General features: G+C 42.3%; 1 protein-coding gene across 1 annotated transcript in view; it reads right to left on the bottom strand.

Moving 5' to 3' along the window:
• Gdap2 (ganglioside induced differentiation associated protein 2) overlaps nucleotides 1-26,414 on the bottom strand; it is a 695,029-nt gene that overhangs the window by 619,793 nt on the left and 48,822 nt on the right. The window contains exon 4 of the mRNA XM_071679390.1: nucleotides 9,921-10,053. Coding sequence (XP_071535491.1) covers nucleotides 9,921-10,053 — 133 coding nt within the window. The remainder of the gene's footprint in view (nucleotides 1-9,920; nucleotides 10,054-26,414) is intronic.

Raw genomic sequence — 26,414 nt, 5'->3', positions numbered from 1 at the left:
GCGTGTGTGGACGTATGTATATACATGTGTATGGGGTGGGTAGGGCCATTTCTTTTGTCTGTTTCCTTGCGCTACCTCGCAAACACGGGACACAGCGACAAAGCAAAAAAAAAAAAAAAAATATATAGGTGAAAAAGAGGGCAAATGAGAGTTGGGGTGAGAGAGTATCATTAAATTTTAGGGAGGATAAAAAGATGTTCTGGAAGGAGGTAAATAAAGTGCGTAAGACAAGGGAGCAAATGGGAACTTCAGTGAAGGGCACAAATGGGGAGGTGATAACAAGTAGTGGTGATGTGAGAAAGAGATGGAGTGAGTATTTTGAAGGTTTATTGAATGTGTTTGATGATAGAGTGGCAGATATACGGTGTTTTGGTCGAGGTGGTGTGCAAAGTGAGAGGGTTAGGGAAAATGATAGGGTAAACAGAGAAGAGGTAGTAAAAGCTTTGCGGAAGATGAAAGCCAGCAAGGCAGCAGGTTTGGATGGTATTGCAGTGGAATTTATTAAAAAAGGGGGTGACTGTATTATTGACTGGTTGGTAAGGTTATTTAATGTATGTATGACTCATGGTGAGGTGCCTGAGGATTGGCAGAATGCATGCATAGTGCCATTGTACAAAGGCAAAGGGGATAAGAGTGAGTGCTCAAATTTCAGAGGTATAAGTTTGTTGAGTATTCCTGGAAAATTATATGGGAGGGTATTGATTGAGAGGGTGAAGGCATGTACAGAGCATCAGATTGGGGTAGAGCAGCGTGGTCTCAGAAGTGGTAGAGGATGTGTGGATCAGGTGTTTGCTTTGAAGAATGTATGTAAGAAATACTTAGAAAAGCAAATGGATTTGTATGTAGCATTTATGGATCTGGAGAAGGCATATGATAGAGTTGATAGAGATTCTCTGTGGAAGGTATTAAGAATATATGGTGTGGGAGGCAAGTTGTTAGAAGCAGTGAAAAGTTTTTATCAAGGATGTAAGGCATGTGTACATGTATGAAGAGAGGAAAGTGATTGGTTCTCAGTGAATGTAGGTTTGCGGCAGGGGTGAGTGATGTCTCCATGGTTGTTTAATTTGTTTATGGATGGGGTTGTTAGGGAGGTGAATGCAAGAGTTTTGGAAAGAGGGGCAAGTATGAAGTCTGTTGTGGATGAGAGAGCTTGGAAAGTGAGTCAGTTGTTGTTCCCTGATGATACAGTGCTGGTGGCTGATTCATGTGAGAAACTGCAGAAGCTGGTGACTGAGTTTGGTAAAGTGTGTGAAAGAAGAAAATTAAGAGTAAATGTGAATAAGAGCAAGGTTATTAGGTACAGTAGGGTTGAGGGTCAAGTCAATTGGGAGGTAAGTTTGAATGAAGAAAAACTGGAGGAAGTAAAGTGTTTTAGATATCTGGGAGTGGATCTGGCAGCGGATGGAACCATGAAAGCGGAAGTGGATCATAGGGTGGGGAGGGGGCAAAAATCCTGGGAGCCTTGAAGAATGTGTGGAAGTCAAGAACATTATCTCAGAAAGCAAAAATGGGTATGTTTGAAGGAATAGTGGTTCCAACAATTTTGTATGGTTGCGAGGCGTGGGCTATGGATAGAGTTCTGCGCAGGAGGGTGGATGTGCTGGAAATGAGATGTTTGAGGACAATGTGTGGTGTGAGGTGGTTTGATCGAGTGAGTAACGTAAGGGTAAGAGAGATGTGTGGAAATAAAAAGAGCGTGGTTGAGAGAGCAGAAGAGGGTGTTTTGAAATGGTTTGGTCACATGGAGAGAATGAGTGAGGAAAGATTGACCAAGAGGATATATGTGTCGGAGGTGGAGGGAACGAGGAGAAGAGGGAGACCAAATTGGAGGTGGAAAGATGGAGTGAAAAAGATTTTGTGTGATCGGGGCCTGAACATGCAGGAGGGTGAAAGGAGGGCAAGGAATAGAGTGAATTGGAGCGATGTGGTATACCGGGGTTGACGTGCTGTCAGTGGATTGAATCAAGGCATGTGAAGCGTCTGGGGTAAACCATGGAAAGCTGTGTAGGTATGAATATTTGCGTGTGTGGACGTATGTATATACATGTGTATGGGGGGGGTTGGGCCATTTCTTTCATCTGTTTCCTTGTGCTACCTTGCAAACGCGGGAGACAGCGACAAAGTATTAAATAAAAAAAAAATATATATATATATATATATATATATATATATATATATATATATATATATATATATATATATTTTTTTTTTTTTTTTTTTTTTTCCAAAAGAAGGAACAGAGGGGGCCAGGTGAGGATATTCCAAAAAAGGCCCAGTCCTCTGTTCTTAACGCTACCTCGCTAACGCGGGAAATGGCAAATAGTTTAAAAGAAAAGAAATATATATATATATTATCCCTGGGGATAGGGGATTAAGAATACTTCCCACGTATTCCCTGCGTGTCGTAGAAGGCGACTAAAAGGGGAGGGAGCGGGGGGCTGGAAATCCTCCCCTCTCGTTTTTTTTTAATTTTCCAAAAGAAGGAACAGAGAATTGGGCCAGGTGAGGGTATTCCCTCAAAGGCCCAGTCCTCTGTTCTTAATGCTACCTCGCTAACGCGGGAAATGGCGAATAGTTTAAAAGAAAAAAGAAAGATATATATATATATATATATATATATATATATATATATATATATATTACCCATTTTTGCTTTCCGGGATAATGTTCTCGACTTCCACACATTTTTCAAGGCTCCCAAAATTTTCGCCCCCTCCCCCACCCTATGATCCACTTCCGCTTCCATGGTTCCATCCGCTGACAGATCCACTCCCAGATATCTAAAACACTTCACTTCCTCCAGTTTTTCACCATTCAAACTCACCTCCCAATTGACTTGACCCTCAACCCTACTGTACCTAATAACCTTGCTCTTATTCACATTTACTCTTAACTTTCTTCTTCCACACACTTTACCAAACTCCGTCACCAGCTTCTGCAGTTTCTCACATGAATCCGCCACCAGCGCTGTATCATCAGCGAACAACAACTGGTATACAGGGGTTGACGTGCTGTCAGTGGATTGAATCAAGGCATGTGAAGCGTCCGGGGTAAACCATGGAAAGCTGTGTAGGTATGTATATTTCCGTGTGTGGACGTGTGTATGTACATGTGTATGGGGGGGGTTGGGCCATTTCTTTCTGTTTCCCATTTTAGAAAGCGGAAGTGAATCATAGGGTGGGGGAGGGGGCAAAAATCCTGGGAGCCTTGAAGAATGTGTGGAAGTATAGAACATTATCTCGGAAAGCAAAAATGGGTATGTTTGAAGGAATAGTGGTTCCAACAATGTTGTACGGTTGCGAGGCGTGGGCTATGGATAGAGTTGTGCACAGGAGGGTGGATGTGCTGGAAATGAGATGTTTGAGGACAATGTGTGGTGTGAGGTGGTGTGATCGAGTAAGTAATGTAAGGGTAAGAGAGATGCGTGGAAATAAAAAGAGCGTGGTTGAGAGAGCGTAAGAGGGTGTTTTGAAATGGTTTGGGCACATGTAGAGAATGAGTGAGGAAATATTGACCAAGAGGATATATGTGTCGGAGGTGGAGGGAACGAGGAGAAGTGGGAGACCAAATTGGAGGTGGAAAGATGGAGTGAAAAAGATTTGGTGTGATCGGGGCCTGAACATGCAGGAGGGTGAAAGGAGGGCAAGGAATAGAGTGAATTGGATCAATGTGGTATACCGGGGTTGACGTGCTGGCAGTGGATTGAATCAGGGCATGTGAAGCGTCTGGGGTAAACCATGGAAAGTTGTGTGGGTCCTGGATGTGGAAAGGGAGCTCTGGTTTCGGGCATTATTGCATGACAGCTAGAGACTGAGTGTGAACAAATGGGGACTTCGTTGTCTTTTCCTAGTGCTACCTCGCACACATGAGGGGGGAGGGGGATGGTATTCCATGTGTGGCGAGGTGGCGATGGGAATGAATAAAGGCAGACTGTGAATTGTGTGCATGGGTATATATGTATGTGTCTGTGTGTGTATATATATGTGTACATTGAGATGTATAGGTATGTATATTTGCATGTGTGGACGTGTATGTATATACATTGTGTATGGGGGTGGGTTGGGCCATTTCTTTCGTCTGTTTCCTTGCGTTACCTCACAAACACGGGAGACAGCGACAAAAAAAATAAAATATATATATATATATATATCCTTGGGGATAGGGGAGAAAGAATACTTCCCACGTATTCCCTGCGTGTCGTAGAAGGCGACTAAAAGGGAAGGGAGCGGGGGGCTGGAAATCCTCCCCTCTCATTTTTTTCTTTTTTTTTTCCAAAAGAAGGAACAGAGAAGGGGCCAGGTGAGGATATTCCCTCAAGGGCCCAGTCCTCTGTTCTTAATGCTACCTCGCTAATGCGGGAAATGGCGAATAGTATAAAAGAATATATATATATATATATATATATATATATATATATATATATATATATATATATATATATATATATATGGTGGCTGATTCATGTGAGAAACTGCAGAAGCTGGTGACTGAGTTTGGTAAAGTGTGTGAAAGAAGAAAGTTAAGAGTAAATGTGAATAAGAGCAAGGTTATTAGGTACAGTAGGGTTGAGGGTCAAGTCAATTGGGAGGTAAGTTTGAATGGAGAAAAGCTGGAGGAAGTAAAGTGTTTTAGATATCTGGGAGTGGATCTGGCAGTGGATGGAACCATGGAAGCAGAAGTGGATCATACGGTGGGGGAGGGGGCGAAAATTCTGGGAGCCTTTAAGAATGTGTGGAAGTCGAGAACATTATCTCGGAAAGCAAAAATGGGTATGTTTGAAGGAATAGTGGTTCCAACAATGTTGTATGGTTGCGAGGCATGGGCTATGGATAGAGTTGTGCGCAGGAGGATGGATGTGCTGGAAATGAGATGTTTGAGGACAATGTGTGGTGTGAGGTGGTTTGATCGAGTAAGTAACGTAAGGGTAAGAGAGATGTGTGGAAATAAAAAGAGCGTGGTTGAGAGAGCAGAAGAGGGTGTTTTGAAATGGTTTGGGCACATGGAGAGAATGAGTGAGGAGAGATTGACCGAGAGGATATATGTGTCGGAGGTGGAGGGAACGAGGAGAAGTGGGAGACCAAATTGGAGGTGGAAAGATGAAGTGAAAAAGATTTTGTGTGATCGGGGCCTGAACATGCAGGAGGGTGAAAGGAGGGCAAGGAATAGAGTGAATTGGATCGATGTGGTATAACAGGGTTGACGTGCTGTCAGTGGATTGAATCAGGGCATGTGAAGCATCTGGGTTAAACCATGGAAAGCTGTGTAGGTATGTATATTTGCGTGTGTGGACGTGTATGTATATACATGTGTATGGGGGTGGGTTGGGCCATTTCTTTCGTCTGTTTCCTTGCGCTACCTCGCAAACGCGAGAGACAGCGACAAAGCAAAAAAAAAAAAAAACATACGCACATATACACACATACACACACACACACACACACACACACACACACACATATATATATATATATATATATATATATATATATATATATATATATATATATATATATATTATTTTTATTATTTTATTATACTTTGTCGCTGTCTCCCGCGTTTGCGAGGTAGCGCAAGGAAACAGACGAAAGAAATGGCCCAACCCCCCCATACACATGTATATACATACGTCCACACACGCAAATATACATACCTACACAGCTTTCCATGGTTTACCCCAGATGCTTCACATGCCTTGATTCAATCCACTAACAGCACGTCAACCCCGGTATACCACATCGCTCCAATTCACTCTATTCCTTGCCCTCCTTTCACCCTCCTGCATGTTCAGGCCCCGATCACACAAAATCTTTTTCACTCCATCTTTCCACCTCCAATTTGGTCTCCCTCTTCTCCTCGTTCCCTCCACCTCCGACACATATATCCTCTTGGTCAATCTTTCCTCACTCATTCTCTCCATGTGCCCAAACCACTTCAAAACACCCTCTTCTGCTCTCTCAACCACGCTCTTTTTATTTCCACACATCTCTCTTACCCTTACGTTACTCACTCGATCAAACCACCTCACACCACACACTGTCCTCAAACATCTCATTTCCAGCACATCCATCCTCCTGCGCACAACTCTATCCATAGCCCACGCCTCGCAACCATACAACATTGTTGGAACCACTATTCCTTCAAACATACCCATTTTTGCTTTTCGAGATAATGTTCTCGACTTCCACACATTCTTCAAGGCCCCCAGAATTTTCGCCCCCTCCCCCACCCTATGATCCACTTCCGCTTCCATGGTTCCATCCGCTGCCAGATCCACTCCCAGATATCTAAAACACTTCACTTCCTCCAGTTTTTCTCCATTCAAACTCACCTCCCAATTGACTTGACCCTCAACCCTACTGTACCTAATAACCTTGCTCTTATTCACATTTACTCTTAACTTTCTTCTTCCACACACTTTACCAAACTCAGTCACCAGCTTCTGCAGTTTCTCACATGAATCAGCCATCAGCGCTGTATCATCAGCGAACAACAACTGACTCACTTCCCAAGCTCTCTCATCTCCAACAGACTTCATACTTGCCCCTCTTTCCAAAACTCTTGCATTTACCTCCCTAACAACCCCATCCATAAACAAATTAAACAACCATGGAGACATCACACACCCCTGCCGCAAACCTACATTTACTGAGAACCAGTGAATATATATATATATATATATATATATATATATATATATATATATATATATATATATATATACACATATGAAAAATGTAGGAAATAATTTAGAAAACTGAAACTTCTAGCTTGAAATGAAATGAAAAATGAATGTCACATAATGGTTCAACCTCTGGCTATGGAAAAGGGAAATGTATAATTTATTTACACAAACGTCAATAGTAGTTTCATCAATTTAACCACTGTATCATACTGCCTGGTCCACTTCTCTTATCATGAAACAGGAATATTGGCTGAGGGAATAATTGGTATACATGGGGTGTTCAGTGTTGTAAATGGAAATGGTGAAGAGCTTGTGGATTTATGTGCTGAAAAAGGACTGGTGATTGGGAATACCTGGTTTAAAAAGCGAGATATACATAAGTATACGTATGGAAGTAGGAGAGATGGTCAGAGAGCGTTATTGGATTACGTATTAATTGACAGCCGCGCGAAAGAGAGACTTTTGGACGTTAATGTGCTGAGAGGTGCAACTGGAGGGATGTCTGATCATAATCTTGTGGAGGCTAAGGTGAAGATTTGTATGGGTTTTCAGAAAAGAAGAGTGAATGTTGGGGTGAAGAGGGTGGTGAGAGTAAGTGAGCTTGGGAAGGAGACTTGTGTGAGGAAGTACCAGGAGACACTGAGTACAGAATGGAAAAAGGTGAGAACAATGGAAGTAAGGGGAGTGGGGGAGGAATGGGATGTATTTAGGGAATCAGTGATGGATTGCGCAAAAGATGCTTGTGGCATGAGAAGCGTGGGAGGTGGGTTGATTAGAAAGGGTAGTGAGTGGTGGGATGAAGAAGTAAGATTATTAGTGAAAGAGAAGAGAGAGGCATTTGGATGATTTTTGCAGGGAAAAAATGCAATTGAGTGGGAGATGTATAAAAGAAAGAGACAGGAGGTCAAGAGAAAGGTGCAAGAGGTGAAAAAAAGGGCAAATGAGAGTTGGGGTGAGAGAGTATCATTAAATTTTAGGGAGAATAAAAAGATGTTCTGGAAGGAGGTAAATAAAGTGCGTAAGACAAGGGAGCAAATGGGAACTTCAGTGAAGGGCGCAAATGGGGAGGTGATAACAAGTAGTGGTGATGTGAGAAGGAGATGGAGTGAGTATTTTGAAGGTTTGTTGAATGTGTTTGATGATAGAGTGGCAGATATAGGGCGTTTTGTCCGAGGTGGTGTGCAAAGTGAGAGGGTTAGGGAAAATGATTTGGTAAACAGAGAAGAGGTAGTAAAAGCTTTGCGGAAGATGAAAGCCAGCAAGGCAGCAGGTTTGGATGGTATTGCAGTGGAATCTATTAAAAAAGGGGGTGACTGTATTGTTGACTGGTTGGTAAGGTTATTTAATGTATGTATGACTCATGGTGAGGTGCCTGAGGATTGGCAGAATGCGTGCATAGTGCCATTGTACAAAGGCAATGAGGATAAGAGTGAGTGCTCAAATTACAGAGGTATAAGTTTGATGAGTATTCCTGGTAAATTATAGAGGAGGGTTTTGATTGAGAGGGTGAAGGCATGTACAGAGCATCAGATTGGGGAAGAGCAGTGTGGTTTCAGAAGTGGCAGAGGATGTGTGGATCAGGTGTTTGCTTTGAAGAATGTATGTGAGAAATACTTAGAAAAGCAAATGGATTTGTATGTAGCATTTATGGATCTGGAGAAGGCATATGATAGAGTTGATAGAGATTCTCTGTGGAAGGTATTAAGAATATATGGTGTGGGAGGCAAGTTGTTAGAAGCAGCGAAAAGTTTTTATCGAGGATGTAAGGCATGTGTACGTGTAGGAAGAGAGGAAAGTGATTGGTTCTCAGTGAATGTAGGTTTGCGGCATGGGTGTGTGGTTGTTTAATCTGTTTATGGATGGGGTTGTTAGGGAGGTGAATGCAAGAGTTTTGGAAAGAGGGGCAAGTATGAAGTCTGTTGTGGATGAGAGAGCTTGGGAAGTGAGTCAGTTGTTGTTCGCTGATGATACAGCGCTGTTGGCTGATTCATGTGAGAAACTGCAGAAGCTGGTGATTGAATTTGGTAAAGTGTGTGAAAGAAGAAAGTTAAGAGTAAATGTGAATAAGAGCAAGGTTATTAGGTACAGTAGGGTTGAGGGTCAAGTCAATTGGGAGGTAAGTTTGAATGGAGAAAAACTGGAGGAAATAAAGTGTTTTAGATATCTGGGAGTGGATCTGGCAGCAGATTAAACCATGGAAGCGGAAGTGAATCATAGGGTGGGGGAGGGGGCGAAAATCCTGGGAGCCTTGAAGAATGTGTGGAAGTCGAGAACATTATCTCGGAAAGCTAAAATGGGTATGTTTGAAGGAATAGTGGTTCCAACAATGTTGTATGGTTGCGAGGCGTGGGCTATGGATAGAGTTGTGCGCAGGAGGGTGGATGTGCTGGAAATGAGATGTTTGAGGACAATGTATGGTGTGAGGTGGTTTGATCGAGTAAGTAATGTAAGGGTAAGAGAGATGTGTGGAAATAAAATGAGCGTGGTTGAGAGAGCAGAAGAGGGTGCTTTGAAATGGTTTGGGGACATGGAGAGAATGAGTGAGGAAAGATTGACCAAGAGGATATACGTGTCGGAGGTGGAGGGAACGAGGAGAAGTGGGAGACCAAATTGGAGGTGGAAAGATGGAGTGAAAAAGATTTTGTGTGATCGGGGCCTGAACATGCAGGAGGGTGAAAGGAGGGCAAGGAATGGAGTGAACTGGATCAATGTGGTATTCCGGGGTTGACGTCCTGTCAGTGGAGTGAATCAGGGCATGTGAAGCGTCTGGGGTAAACCATGGAAAGTTGTGTGAGGCCTGGATGTGGAAAGGGAGCTGTGGTTTCGGGCATTATTGCATGACAGCTAGAGACTGAGTGTGAACGAATGGGGCCTTTGTTGTCTTTTCCTAGTGCTACCTCGCACACATGAGGGGGGAGGGGGATGGTATTCCATGTGTGGCGAGGTGGCGACGGGAATGAATAAAGGCAGACAAGTGTGAATTGTGTGCATGGGTATGTATGTATGTGTCTGTGTGTGTATATATATGTGTACATTGAGATGTATAGGTATGTATATTTGCGTGTGTGGACGTGTATGTATATACATTGTGTATGGGGGTGGGTTGGGCCATTTCTTTCGTCTGTTTCCTTGCACTATCTCGCAAACGCAGGAGACAGCGACAAAGAAAAATAAAAATTATAAATAAATATCAAGAATAAAAAAAATCCCTGTAGAAGACAGAAATTGGAGAGCTTACCTATAACAGTAATGAAGGGCACTTTCAGCAGCAGTGTGATACTTGATATTGTAGCGAGGACCAACAGTGTGGAGGATGTAACGTGCAGCAAGTTTGTAGCCATCAGTCAAACAAACTTCACCAGTTTTGCAGTCTGGTAAAAGGAAGAATACAGTCAATATGTCATACTGACTAATACTCATCACCTGAATATACATTAATAAGTAATAATAAATGTTGTTACCCATTACTTTTCTTTTATTACATGCACTGAATATGTCACCTGCCTTCTACTGACAACCAAAGTCCTTGCTCTTACCCTTAAAACCCTTAATATTTACACTATATAACAACATACATACACCTCAATCTTTCCACAAGATGTAAGGAGGAGAGCTGATGCTTTGAGATATTAATGATTGTGGAAGTGACCCTTGCTAAATTTTGTGGTCACAAAGTTCCGTCAAAGGGAGGGAGCAGAGGATGAAAAAGAGGGCTGATGACAGTTGAAATGATCGAGTACTGGTAAACTTTAAGGAGAATAAGATGTTTTGGAAGGAGGTTAATAATATGTGTAAAATAAGAGTACAAATGGAAACACAAGTGAAAGGGTCAAAAGGGGAAGTGGTAACAGGTAGTGATGAAAAGAGGACATGATGAGGTGAGTATTTTAAAGGACTGTTTAATGTTTTTGGTGACAGTGTGGTAGATGTAGGGTGTTTCAGTCACGGTGGTATGCGAAGTGAGAGTCATGAAGAATGGTTTCATGGAGAGAAGAGGTGGTGAAAGTCTTACAAAAGATGAAATGTAAAACATGGTTGGAGTGGATGGTAGTGCACTTGAATTTCTTCATAAAGCGGGTGACTGTGCTGATGATTGGTCAGTTATGATTTTCAATTAATATCTGGATCATGGTAAGGAGCCTGAGGGTATCTGGGTACCATTGTATAAAGGCACAGGGATAAAGGCAAGTGTTTAAACTACAGAGGTATAAGTTTGTTGAGTGTACCTGGTAAGTTGAATGAGAGAGTAAAGACTGAGACGGTGAAGGCACATACAGAGTAAGATTGGGGAGGAACACTGTGGTTTCAGAAGTGGTACAGTATGTGTGGATCAGGTGTTTGGTGGTTAAGGGATTTGTCAGAAATAGTTGAAGAAACAGATGGATTTGTATGTAACATTTATTAATCTGGAGAATGTATACAATAGTGCTGATAGATGCCTTGTGGAAGGCTTATAGATATATAGTGTTGGGGATAGCTGCTAGAAATGAGAACTTTTTACCAATGCTGCAAGGCATGAGTATGAATAGGAAGAGAGGAGAGCGAGAGGTTAAAAGAAAAGCTGTTGGAATCTCGAAGAAAATTTCATCAAAAGTGAAAGGCATGAGTGGTTCTAAGTGAGGGCAAGGGTGTGTGATGTCACCACGGCTGTTAAATATGTTTATGGACAGGGTGGTGAGAGAAGTAAATTCGAGAATCTTGGAGAGAGGGACGAGTATGCAGTCTATAAGGGATGAGGGGGCCTGGAAAGAGAATCAACACTACCTGCAAATTTGACTGAGAAACTGCATTAGATGCTGACTGAGTTAGGAAGAGTGTGTGAAGGTATGCAGCTGAGAGTAAATGTGAGTAAAAGCAAGGATATTAAGTTCAGTAGGATTGAGGGACAAGATAATTGGGGTGTAAGTTCAAATGAGTTAAACTGGAGGGAATAAAGCTTCTAAGATACCTGGGATTGGACATGGCAGTGAATGGAACCATGGAGGTGGAAATGAGTCATAGGGTGGGTGAGGGTGTGAAGGTTCTGGGAGCACTGAGGAATGCATGGAAATAGATATCTTTGTGTGGGAGGGCAAAAACAGATATGCAGTCCCAACAATACTATCTGGATACAAGGCATGGGCTATAGATGAGGGTAAGAGAGAGGTGTGGTAATAACCAGAGTGTGGTGGAGAGAGCTGATGAAGGTGTTCTGAAATGATATGGACATATGGAGAGAATAAGCAAACAAAGGTTAACATAGAGGATATATGTATCAGAAATGGAGGGAAGAAGATGGGAGATACTGAACTGGAGATGGAAGGAAAGAGTGAAAAAGATTTTGAGTGATCAGGACCTGAACATGCAGGAGGTTTACAGGTGTGCACAGGGTTGACATGCTGTCAATGACTTAACCAGGGCATGTAAAGTGGCCAAGGTAAAACATGGCAAGGTCTGTGGGGCCCAGTTGTGGATATGACACTATGGTTTTGGTGCACTAAACATAACAGCTAGGGAATGGATGTGAGTGAATGTGGCCTTTCCTCATCTGTTCCTAGCACTACCACACTAATGCAGGAAATAATAGATCAAGTATGAGGGGCTTTGTTAGCCAAAGACTATAAGATGGTCAAGTCTGATGCCTTATCAGGATTCTAATTCAATTTGAATGAACTGATATCCTGTTATTTAGTTAAAATAATTCCCTGCTATCTTTTTATTACCACACATCTCACTTACCCTTTCATTACTTAATCAAACCACCTCACACCACACATTGTCCTCAAACTTTCATTTTCAACACATCCATCCTCCTCCGTACAACTCTATCTACAGCCCATGCCTCACAACCATATAATATTGTTGGAACAAAGCTCAAGGGTAAAGGGGAAGAATGATCTGGGAAAGTCTACTAAGTAAAGTCAGGGGTTGGTGAGGGGACAAGAGCTAAGGAAGGAGTAGCACTACTCCTGAAGCAGGAGTTGTGGAAGAGTGAGATAGAGTACAAGAAAATAAATTCTAGATTGATGTGGGTAAAACTGAAAGTGGATGGAGAGAGATAAGTGATTACTGGTGCTTATGGACTGGTCACAAGAAGAAAGATCATGAGAGGCAAGTATTTTAGGATCAGCTGAGTGAGTGCGTCAGCAGCTTTGATGCACGAGAAAGGGTATTAGTGATGGGTGATTTAAAAGCGAAGGTGAGCACTGTGGCAGCTGAGGATATAATTGGTGTACATGAGGTATGCAATGTTGTGAAAAGAAATGGTGAGGAGCTTGCAATTTTGTGTGCTGAAAAAAGACTGGTGATTGGGAATACCTTGTTTAAAAAGAGAGATATACATAAGTATACGTATGTGTGTAGGAAAGATGGTCAAAGGGCATCATTGGATTACATGTTAATTGATAGGCATGAAAAAGAGGGACTTCTGGATGTTAATGTGCTGAGAGGGGCAGTTGGAAGGATGTCTGATCAGTATCTTATGGAGGAAAAGGTGAAGATTTGTATAGGTTTGCAAAAAAGAAAATTTTGGGAAGAGAGTGGTGATAGTAAGGGAGCTTGGAAAAGACACTTGTGTGAGGAAGTACAAAGGAAGAGTGAGTGTAAAATGGCAAAAGGTGAGAGCAAATGACATGAGGGGAGTGGGTGAGGAATGTATTTAGAAAATCAGTGATGGCATGTGCAAAATATGCAAGTGGCATGAGAAAGGTGGGAGGTGAGCAGATTAGAAAGCGCAATGAGTGGTGGAATGAAGAAGTAAAGTTGTTAGTAAAAAAAGAAAAGAGAGGCATTTGGACAATACAAAGGAGGAGTGCGATGACTGGGAGATGTATAAAAGAAAGTGGCTGATCAAGAGGAAGGGGCAAGAGTTGAAAAAGAGGGCAGATGAGAGTTGGGGTGAGAGAGTATCATTAAACTTTATGGTGAATAAAAGGATGTTTTGGAAGGAGGTGAATAACGTGCATAAGGCAAGAGAACAAATGGAAACATTGGTGAAGGGGTAAGGGGGAAAGTAATAACAAGTAGTGATGAAGTCAAAAGGAGATGGAGTGAGTATTTTGATGGTCTGTTAAATCTGTTTAATGATAGAGAGGCAGATGTAGGGTGCTTAGGTCAGGGAGGTGTGTGAAGCGAGAGGGTCAGGGAGAATGGTTCGGTTAAGAGAGAAGAGGTAGTGAAAGCTTTGCAGAAAGATGAAATCTGGCAAGGTGGTAGGTTTGGATGGTACTGCAGTTGAATTTATTAAGAAAGGGGATGACGGTGTTGTTGACTGGTTGATAAGGATATTCAATGTATGTATGGATCATGGTGAAGTGCCTGAGGATTGGTGGAATGCATGCATAGTGCCACTGTACAAAGGAAAAGGGGGATAAAGGTGAGTGTTCAAACTACAGAGGCATAAGTTTGTTGAGTATTCCTGGGAAATTATATGGGAGGGTATTGATTGAGAGGATGAAGGCATGTACAAAGCATCAGATTGGGGAGGAGCAGTGTGGTTTCAGAAGTGGAAGAGGATGTGTGGATCATGTGTTTGCTTTGAAAAATGTGTATGACAAATACTTAAAAAATCAGATGGATTTGTATGTGGCATTTCTGGATCTGGAGGAGGCATATGATAGAGTTGAGAGAGATCCTTTGTCAAAGGGCTTAATAGTATATGGTGTGAAAGGGATGCTGATAGAAGTAGTGTGTGATATCCCTATGGTTGTTTAATTTGTTTATGGATGGGGTGGTTAAAGAGGTAAATGCAAGAGCGTTGGAGAGTGATGAGTAGGGAATTTGTCAGGGATAAGAGGGCCTGAGAAGTGAGTCAGTTGTTGTTCACCACTAATACAGCAATGGTGGCTGATTTGAATGAGGAACTGCAGAGGTTGGTGATTGAGGTTGGAAAAGTGTGTGAAAGGAGAAAGTTGAGAATTCTGGGAGCATTGAAGACTGTGTGGAAGGCGAGAAAGTTATCTCGGAGAGCAAAAAAGGGGTATATTTCAAGGAATAGTGGTTCCTACAATGTTATATGGTTGTGAGGCATGGGCTACAGATAGGGTTGTGTGGAGGAGGGTGGATGTGACCAAACCATTTCAAAACACCCTCTTCTGCTCTCTCAACCACACTCTTTTTATTACCACACATCTCTCTTACCCAATTATTACTTACTCGATCAAACCACCTCATACCACATATTGTCCTCAAACATCTCATTTCCAGCACATCCACCCTCCTGCACACAACTCTATCCATAGCCCACGCCTTGCAGCCATACAACATTGTTGGAACCACTATTCCTTCAAACATACCCATTTTTACTTTCCGAGATAATGTTCTTGACTTCCATACATTCTTCAAGGCTCCCAGAATTTTCGCGCCCTCCCCCACCCTATGATTCACTTCTGCTTCCATGGTTCCATCCGCTGCCAGATCCACTCCCAGATATCTAAAACACTTCACTTCCTCCAGTTTTTCTCCATTCAAACTTACCTCCCAATTGACTTGACCCTCAACCCTACTGTACCTAATAACCTTGCTCTTATTCACATTTACTCTCAACTTTCTTCTTTCACACACTTTACTAAACTCAGTCACCAACTTCTGCAGTTTCTCACATGAATCAGCCACCAGCACTGTATCAACAGCAAACAACAACTGACTCACTTCCCAAGATCTCTCATCCACAACAGACTGCATACTTGCCCCTCTTTCCAAAACTCTTGCATTAACCTCCCTAACAACCCCATCCATAAACAAATTAAACAACCATGGAGACATCACCCACCCCTGCCACAAACCTACATTCACTGAGAACCAATCACTTTCCTCTCTTCCTACACATACACATGCCTTACATCCTCAATAAAAACTTTGCTTCTAACAACTTGCCTCCCACACCAAATATTCTTAATACCTTCCACAGAGCATCTCTATCAACTCTATCATATGCCTTCTCCAGATCCATAAATGCTACATACAAATCCATTTGCTTTTCTAAGTATTTCTCACATACATTCTTCAAAGCAAACAACTGATCCACACATCCTCTACAAATTCTGAAACCACAACGCTCTTCCCCAATCTGATGCTCTGTACATGCCCTCACCCTCTCAATCAATACATTCCCATATAATTTACCAGGAATACTCAACAAACTTATACCTCTGTAATTTGAGCACTCACCTTTGTTCCCTTTCCCTTTGTACAATGGCACTATGCAAGCATTCTGCCAATCCTCAGGCACCTCACCATGAGTCATACATACATTAAATAACCTTACCACCCAGTCAATAATACAGTCACCCCCTTTTTTAATAAATTCCACTGCAATACCATCCAAACCTGCTGCCTTGCCGGCTTTCATCTTCCGCAAAGCTTTTACTACCTCTTCTCTGTTTACCAAATCATTTTCCCTAACCCTCTCACTTTGCACACCACCTCGACCAAAACACCCTATATCTGCCACTCTATCATCAAACACATTCAACAAACCTTCAAAATACTCACTCCATCTCCTTCTCACATCACCACTACTTGTTATCACCTCCCCATTTGCGCCCTTCAGTGAAGTTCCCATTTGCTCCCTTGTCTTACGCACTTTATTTACCTCCTTCCAGAACATCTTTTTATTCTCCCTAAAATTTAATGATACTCTCTCACCCCAACTCTCATTTGCCCTCTTTTTCACCTCTTGCACCTTTCTCTTGACCTCCTGTCTCTTTCTTTTATACATCTCCCACTCAATTGCATTTTTTCACTGCAAAATCGTCCAAATGCCTCTCTCTTCTCTCTCACTAATAATCTTACTTCTTCATCCCACCACTCACTACCTTTTCTAATCAACCCACCTCCCAATCTTCTCATGCCACAAGCATCTTTTGCGCAATCCATCACTGATTCCCTAAATACATCCCATTCCTCCTCCACTCCCCTTACTTCCATTGTTCTCACCTTTTTCCATTCTGTACTCAGTCTCTCCTGGTACTTCCTCACACAAGTCTCCTTCCCAAGCTCACTTACTCTCACCACCCTCTTCACCCCAACATTCACTCTTCTTTTCTGAAAACCTCTACAAATCTTCACCTTAGCCTCCACAAGATAATGATCAGACATCCCTCCAGTTGCACCTCCCAGCACATTAACATCCAAAACTCTCTCTAAGTCTCTCTTTCGCGCGCCTGTCAATTAACACGTAATCCAATAACGCTCTCTGGCCATCTCTCCTACTTACATACGTATACTTATGTACATCTTGCTTTTTAAACCAGGTATTCCCAATCACCATTCCTTTTTCAGCACATAAATCTACAAGCTCTTCACTATTTCCATTTACAACACTGAACATCCCATGTATACCAATTATTCCCTAAACTGTCACATTACTCACCTTTGCATTCATATATATAATATATAGGGGAGTGGGGGAGGAATGGGATGTATTTAGGGAAGCAGTGATGGCTTGCGCAAAAGATGCTTGTGGCATGAGAAGCGTGGGAGGTGGGTTGATTAGAAAAGGTAGTGAGTGGTGGGATGAAGAAGTAAGATTGTCAGTGAAAGAGAAGAGAGAGGCATTTGAACGATTTTTGCAGGGAAAAAATGCAAATGAGTGGGAGAGGTATAAAAGAAAGAGGCAGGAGGTCAAGAGAAAGGTGCAAGAGGTGAAAAAGAAGGCAAATGAGAGTTGGGGTGAGAGAGTATCATTAAATTTTAGGGAAAATAAAAAGATGTTTTGGAAGGAGGTAAATAAAGTGCATAAGACAAGGGAGCAAATGGGAACTTCAGTGAAGGGGGCTAATGGGGAGGTGATAACAAGAAGTGGTGATGTGAGAAGGAGATGGAGTGAGTATTTTGAAGGTTTGTTGAATGTGTTTGATGATAGAGCGGCAGATATAAGGTGTTTTGGTCGAGGTGGTGTGCAAAGCGAGAGGGTTAGGGAAAATGATTTGGTAAACAGAGAAGAGGTAGTGAAAGCTTTACGGAAGATGAAAGCCGGCAAAGCAGCAGGTTTGGATGGTATTGCAGTGGAATTTATTAAAAAAGGGGGTGACTGTATTGTTGACTATTTGGTAAGGTTATTTAGTGTATGTATGATTCATGGTGAGGTGCCTGAGGATTGGAGGAATGCTTGCATAGTGCCATTGTACAAAGGCAAAGGGGATAAGAGTGAGTGCTCAAATTACAGAGGTATAAGTTTGTTGAGTATTCCTGGTAAATTATATGGGAGGGTATTGATTGGGAGGGTGAAGGCGTGTACAGAGCATCAGACTGGGGAGGAGCAGTGTGGTTTCAGAAGTGGTAGAGGATGTGTGGATCAGGTGTTTGCTTTGAAGAATGTAGGTGAGAAATACTTAGAAAAACAAATGGATTTGTATGTAGCATTTATGGATCTGGAGAAGGCATATGATAGAGTTGATAGAGATGCTCTGTGGAAGGTTTTAAGAATATATGGTGTGGGAGGCAAGTTGTTAGAAGCAGTGAAAAGTTTTTATCGAGGATGTAAGGCATGTGTATGTGTAGGAAGAGAGGAAAGTGATTGGTTCTCAGTGAATGTAGGTTTGCGGCAGGGGTGTGTGATGTCTCCATGGTTGTTTAATTTGTTTATGGATGGGGTTGTTAGGGAGGAGAATGCAAGAGTTTTGGAAAGAGGGGCAAGTATGCAGTCTGTTGTGGATGAGAGAGCTTGGGAAGCGAGTCAGTTGTTGTTCGCTGATGATACAGCGCTGGTGGCTGATTCATGTAAGAAACTGCAGAAGCTGGTGACTGAGTTTGGTAAAGTGTGTGAAAGAAGAAAGTTAAGAGTAAATGTGAATAAGAGCAAGGTTATTAGGTACAGTAGGGTTGAGGGTCAAGTCAATTGGGAGGTAAGTTTGAATGGAGAAAAACTGGAGGAAGTAAAGTGTTTTAGATATCTGGGAGTGGATCTGGCAGCAGATGAAACCATGGAAGCGGAAGTGAATCATAGGGTGGGGGAGGGGGCGAAAATTCTGGGAGCCTTGAAGAATGTTTGGAAGTCGAGAACATTATCTCGGAAAGCAAAAATGGGTATGTTTGAAGGAATAGTGGTTCCAACAATGTTGTATGGTTGCAAGGCGTGGGCTATGGATAGAGTTGTGCGCAGGAGGGTGGATGTGCTGGAAATGAGATGTTTGAGGACAATATGTGGTGTAAGGTAGTTTGATCTAGTAAGTAATGTAAGGGTGAGAGAGATGTGTGGAAATAAAAAGAGTGTGGTTGAGAGAGCAGAAGAGGGTGTTTTGAAATGGTTTGGTCACATGGAGAGAATGAGTGGGGAAAGGTTGACCAAGAGGATATATGTGTCAGAGGTGGAGGGAACGAGGAGAAGTGGGAGACCAAATTGGAGGTGGAAGGATGGAGTGAAAAAGATTTTGAGTGATCGGGGCCTGAACATGCAGGAGGGTGAAAGACATGCAAGGAACAGAGTGAATTGGAACGATGTGGTATACCGGGGTCGACGTGCTGTCAATGGATTGAACCAGGGCATGTGAAGCATCTGGAGTAAACCATGGAAAGTGTGTGGGGCCTGGATGTGGAAAGGGAGCTGTGGTTTCGGTGCATTATTACATGACAGCTAGAGACTGAGTGTTAACGAATGGGGCCTTTGGTGTCTTCCTAGCGCTACCTCGCACACATGAGGGGGAAGGGGTTGTTATTCCATGTGTGGCGAGGGGGCAATGTGAACAAATAAAGGCAGACAGTATGAATTGTGTACGTGTGTATATATGTATATGTCTGTGTGTGTATATGTATGTGTACATTGAGATGTATAGGTATGTATATTTGCGTGTGTGGACGTGTATGTATATACATGTGTATGTGGGCAGGTTGGGCCATTCTTTTGTCTGTTTCCTTGCGCTACCTCGCTAACGCAGGAGACAGCAACAAAGCAAAATAATAATAAATAAATAAATATATATATATATATATATATATATATATATATATATATATATATATATATATATATATATATATATATATATATATTTTTCATACGATTCGCCATTTCCCGCATTTGCGAGGTAGCGTTAAGAACAGAGGACTGGGCCTTAGAGGGAAAATCCTCACCTGGCCCCCTTCTCTGTTCCTTCTTTTGGAAAATTAAAAAAAAAACGAGAGGGGAGGATTTCCAGCCACCCGCTCCCTCCCCTTTTAGTCGCCTTCTACGATACGCAGGGAATACGTGGGAAGTATTCTTTCTCCCCTATCCCCAGGGATAATATAAATATATATATATATATACATATATATAAATATTTTCATATTTATTTTGCTTTGTCGCTGTCTCCCACGTTTGCGAGGTAGTGCAAGGAAACAGACAAAAGAAATGGCCCAACCCACCCCCATACACAATGTATACACACACACACGTCCACACACGCAAATATACATACCTATACATCTCAATGTACACATATATATACACACACAGACACATATATATATACCCATGCACACAATTCACACTGTCTGCCCCCATTCACTCCCATCGCCACCTCGCCACACATGGAATACCATCCCCCTCCCCCCTCATGTGTGCGAGGTAGCACTAGGAAAAGACAACATAGGCCCCATTCGTTCACACTCAGTCTCTAGCTGCCACGCAATAATGCCCGAAACCACAGCTCCCTTTCCACATCCAGGCCCCACACAACTTTCCATGGTTTACCCCAGACGCTTCACATGCCCTGATTCAATTCACTGACAACATGTCAACCCCGGTATACCACATCGATCCAATTCACTCTATTCCTTGCCCTCCTTTCACCCTCCTGCATGTTCAGGCCCCGATCACACAAAATCTTTTTCACTCCATCTTTCCACCTCCAATTTAGTCTCCCACTTCTCCTCGTTCCCTCCACCTCCGACACATATATCCTCTTGGTCAATCTTTCCTCACTCATTCTCTCCATGTGACCAAACCATTTCAAAACACCCTCTTCTGCTCCCTCAACCACGCTCTTTTTATTTCTACACATCTCTCTTACCCTTACATTACTTACTCGATCAAACCACCTCACACCACACAGTGTTCTCAAACATCTCATTTCCAGCACATCCACCCTCCTGCACACAACTCTATCCATAGCCCATGCCTCGCAACCATACAACATTGTTGGAACCACTATTCCTTCAAACATACCCATTTTTGCTTTCCGAGATAATGTTCTCGACTTCCACACATTCTTCAAGGCTCCCAGGATTTTCGCCCCTTCCCCCACCCTATGATTCACTTCCGCTTCCATGGTTCCATCCGCTGCCAGATCCACTCCCAGATATCTAAAACACTTTACTTCCTCCAGTTTTTCTCCATTCAAACTAACCTCCCAATTGACTTGACCCTCAACCCTACTGTACCTAATAACCTTGCTCTTATTCACATTTACTCTTAACTTTCTTCTTTCACACACTTTACCAAACTCAGTCACCAGCTTCTGCAGTTACTCACATGAATCAGCCACCAGCGCTGTATCATCAGCGAACAACAACTGACTCACTTCCCAAGCTCTCTCATCCACAACAGACTTCATACTTGCCCCTCTTTCCAAAACTCTTGCATTCACCTCCCTAACAACCCCATCCATAAACAAATTAAACAACCATGGAGACATCACACACCCCTGCCGCAAACCCACATTCACTGAGAACCAATCACTTTCCTCTCTTCCTACACATACACATGCCTTACATCCTTGATAAAAACTTTTCACTGCTTCTAACAACTTGCCTCCCACACCATATATTCTTAATACCTTCCACAGAGCATCTCTATCAACTCTATCATATGCCTTCTCCAGATCCATAAATGCTACATACAAATCCATTTGCTTTTCTAAGTATTTCTCACATACATTCTTCAAAGCAAACACCTGATCCACACATCCTCTACCACTTCTGAAACCACACTGCTCTTCCCCAATCTGATGCTCTGTACATGCCTTCACCCTCTCAATCAATACCCTCCCATATAATTTACCATATGAATATAAATAAACATATATATATATATGTCTGTGTAGGTAAAAAGAGAGATATACAAAAGTATACATATGTAAGTAGGAGAGATGGCCAGAGAGCGCTATTGGATAACGTGTTAACTGATAGGTGCACGAAAGAGACACTTGGATGTTAATATGCAGAGAGGTGCAACTGGAGGGATGTTTGATCATTATCTTGTGGAGGCAAAGGTGAAGATTTGTAGAGGTTTTCTAAAAAAGAATAGAGAATGTTGGGGTGAAGAGAGTGGTGAGAGTAAGTGAGCTTGGGAAGGAGACTTGTGTGAGGAAGTACCAGGAGAGACTGAGTACAGAATGGAAAAAGATGAAAACAAAGGAAGTAAAGGGAGTGGGGGAGGAATGGGATGTATTTAGGGAAGCAATGACGGCTTGCGCAAAAGATGCTTGTGGCATGAGAAGCGTGGGAGGTGGGCAGATTAGAAAGGGTAGTGAGTGGTGGGATGATGAAGTAATATTATTAGTGAAAGAGAAGAAAGAGGCATTTGGACAATTTTTGCAGGGAAATAATGCAAATGACTGGGAGATGTATAAAAGAAAGAGGTAGGAGGTCAAGAGAAAGGTGCAAGAGGTGAAAAAGAGGGCAAATGAGAGTTGGGGCGATAGATTATCATTAAATTTTAGGGAGAATAAAAAGACGTTTTGGAAGGAGGTACATAAAGTGCATAAGACAAGGGAACAAATGGGAACATCAGTGAAGGGGGCAAATGGGGAGGTGATAACAAGTAGTGGTGATGTGAGAAGGAGATGGAGTGAGTATTTTGAAGGTTTGTCGAATGCGTTTGATGATAGAGTGCCAGATATAGGGTGTTTTAGTCGAGGTGGTGTGCAAAGTGAGAGGGCTAGGGAGAATGATTTCATAAACAGAGAAGAGGTAGTAAAAGCATTGCAGAAGATGAAAGCCGGCAAGGCAGCGGGTTTGGATGGTACTGCTGTGAAATTTATAAAAAAAAAGGGGGTGACTGTGCTGTTGACTGGTTGGTAAGGTTATTTAATGTATGTATGACTCATGGTGAGGGGCCTAAGAATTGGCAGAATGCATGCACAGTGCCATTGTACAAAGGCAAAGGGGATAAAGGTGAGTGCTCAAATTACAGAGGTATAAGTTTGTTGAGTATTCCTGGGAAGTTATATGGGAGGGTATTGATTGAGAGGGTGAAGGCATGTACAGAGCATCAGATTGGGGAAAAGCAGTGTGGCTTCAGAAGTGGGAGAGGATGTGTGGATCAGTTGTTTGCTTTGAAGAATGTATGTGAGAAAAACTTGGAAAAGCAAACGGATTTGTATGTACCATTTATGGATCTGGAGAAGGCTTATGATAGAGTTGATAGAGATGCTCTGTGGAAGGTATTAAGAATATATGGTATGGGAGGCAAGTTGCTAGAAACAGTGAAAAGTTTTTATCAAGGTTGTAAGGCATGTGTACAAGTAGGAGAGAGGAAAGTGACTGGTTATCGTGAATGTTGTTTGTTGCATGGGTGCGTGATGTCTCCATGTGTTGTTTAATTTGTTTATGGATGGGTGTGGTAAAGAGGAAAATGCAATACTTGGAGAGTGATGTAGTAGGAATTTGCCAGGGAATAAAGAGGGCCTGAGACGTAGTCATTGTTTGTTCACGTAAAAAAGAACACCACTAATACAGCAATGGTGGCTGGATTTGAATGAGGAACATGCAGAGGTTGGTGATTGAGGTTGAAAAAGTGTGTGAAAGGAGAAAGTTAGCATTCTGGGAGCAATGAAGACTGGTGGAAGGCGGAAAGTTATCTCGGAGAGCAAAAAAGGGGTATATATTCCAAGGAATAGTGGTTCCAACAATGTTTTAAATGGTTGAGAGGCATGGGCTACAGATAGGTTGTGGTGAGTGAGGGATGATGTGACCAAACCATTTTTCAAAACACCCTCTTCTTCTCTCTCAACCACACTCCTTTTATTACCACACATCTCTCTACCCAATATTACTTACTCGATCAAAAAAACCACCTCCTACCACTTATTGTCCTCAAACATCTCATTTCCAGGCACATCCACTCCTCCTGCACACAACAAACTCTAAATCCATTGCCCACAAAACGCCTTGCAATCAGCCATACAACATTGTTGAACCACTATTCCTTCAAACATCACCCATTTTTACTTTCCGAGATAATGTTCTTGACTTCCATACATTCTTCAAGGCTCCCAGATTTTTCGGGCGCCCTCAAGCCCCACCCCAATGATTCACTTCCGCTTCCAGGGGTTCCATCCGCTGCAGTTCCACTCCCAGATATCTAAAACACTTCACTTCCTCCAAGTTTTTTTCTCCATTCAAACTTACCCCTGCCCATTTGACCTTGACCCTCAACCCTACTGTACCTAATAACCTTGCTCTTATTCACATTTACTCTCATCTTTCTTCTTTCTTTCACCACACTTCTAAACTTTCAGTCAACCAAGTCTGCAGTTTCTCACATGAATCAGCCACCACACTGTATCAACAGCAAAACACAACTGACTCATCACTTCCCAAGAAATCTCAGCCACAACAGACGCATACTTGCCCTCTCCAAAACTCTGCATTAACCTCCCTAACAACCCCATCCATAAACAAATTAAACCAAACCATGAAGACATCACCCACCCCTGCCACAAACTACATTCACTTGAGAAACCATTCCTTTCCTCTCATTCCTACACACACATGCCTTACATCTCAAATAAAAAACTTTGCTTCTAAACACTTGCCTCCCACACCAAATATTCTTAATACCTTCCACAGAGCATCTCCTATCAACTCTATCATTTAATGCCTTCTCCAGATCCATAAATGCTACATACAAATCCATTTGCTTTTCCTAAGTATTTCACACATACATTCTTCAAAGCAACAACTGATTCCACACATCTCTACAAATGCTGAACCACAACGCCTTTCTTTATGACCCATTCGGATGCTCTGTACATGCCCTTCACCCTCTCAATCAATACATTCCCATATAATTTACCTGGAATACTCCAACAAACTTATACCTCGGTAATTTGAGCACTCACCTTTGTTCCCTTTCCCTTGTACAATGGCACTATGGGGGGGGGGGCAAGCATTCTGTCTGCCTACCTCAGGCATCCTCACCATGAGTCATACATACATTTAAATAACTACCACCCAGTCAATAATTACAGTCACCCAGTCACCCCTACCAAAATACATCAGACCCACCAACCCCCTTTTAATAATTTATACCCACGGACTGCAATACCATCCAAACCTGCTGCCTTGCCGCTTTCAAATCTTCCCGAAACTTTTACCTACCTCTTCTCGTTTACCAATCATTTTCCCTTTTTCCTATTTTCCGAGCTAACCCTCTCAACTTTGGCAATCACACCACCTCGAACCAAAACAACACCTAATCTAAAGCTGCCATCTCTAATCAATCAAACACATTCAACAAACCTTCAAAATACTCACTTCACTACTAACTAAACGTCACTCATCCATCTCCTTCTCAACTACATCAACCCACTAACTACTTGTTATCACCAACCCTCCCCATTTTATTTGTTGCGCACCTTCAGCAGTGAAGTTCCCCCCCCATTCGCCCCTTGTCTTTTAACCCCTTTATTTACCCACCTCCTTCCAGAACATCTTTTTATTCCTCCCAAAATTTAATGATACTCTCTCACCCCACTCTTCATTTTCCCTCTTTTTTCCCACCTCTTGCACATTTTCTCTTGACCTCCTGTCTCCTTTCCTTTTATACTTCTCCCACCAAATTGCTTTTTTTCACTGCAAAATCGTCAAATTGAGCCTCTCTCTTTCTCTCCTTCTCCTTCATTCTCGCCTCGAACAACCTAATAATCCTACTCTTTTTTTCTTCATCCCCACCTATCACTTACCTTTTCTATCAAACCCTCCTCACCAATCTTCTCATGCCAACACAAAAACGCCATCTTTTGATGCGAAATCCATCACTGATTTCCCTAAATACATCCCATTTTCATTTCCTATATACACCCATTTATTCCTCCTCCCACTACTCTCAAAACTTTATCCCCTTACTCTCCATTGTTCTCTCAGCTCTCAATTCTCCTAACAAACCTTTTTCCATTCTGTACTCAGTCTCTCCTGGTACTGTGTAGTGGGTGGCCTTCACAAGTCCCTCCTTCCCAAGCTCAACTTACTCTCAAAACCACGTACCTGCTCACCCACTCTCTTCAAACCCCAACTTCACTCTTCTTTTTCTTAAAACCTCCTACAAATCTTCAACCTAGTACCTCCACTAAGAATGTATCATACATCCCTCCAGTTGCAGCAACCTCCCTAGGCAACATTAACATAGCAAAACTCGCTCTAAGTCTCTCTTTCGCGCGCTCTGTCAATTAACACGAATCCATAACCTCTCCTGGCCATCTCTCCTACGTTTATACGTATACTTTATGTACACTTGCTTTTTAAAACCAGGTATTCCCCGTTCACCATCCTTTTTCAGCACATGTAAATCTACAAGCTCTTCACTATTCTCCATTTACAACACTGAACATCTCCCATTATACCAATTATTCCCTAAACTGTCACATTACTCACATTTGCATCATATATTATAATAGATAGGGAGTGGGGGAGGAATGGGAAATTATTTAGGGAAGCAGAGGATGGCTTGCGCAAAAGATGCTTGTGCAGTGAGAAGCGTGGGAGTGGGGTTGAATTAGAAAAGGTAGTGAGTGGTGGATGAAGAAGTAAGATTGTCAGTGAAAGAGAAAGA

Source organism: Panulirus ornatus, chromosome 29 (genome assembly GCF_036320965.1).
Source record: "Panulirus ornatus isolate Po-2019 chromosome 29, ASM3632096v1, whole genome shotgun sequence".
Taxonomy (NCBI): domain Eukaryota; kingdom Metazoa; phylum Arthropoda; class Malacostraca; order Decapoda; family Palinuridae; genus Panulirus; species Panulirus ornatus.
The sequence above is the reverse complement of the archived record's forward strand: the minus strand, read 5'-3'. Positions and strand labels throughout refer to the sequence as shown.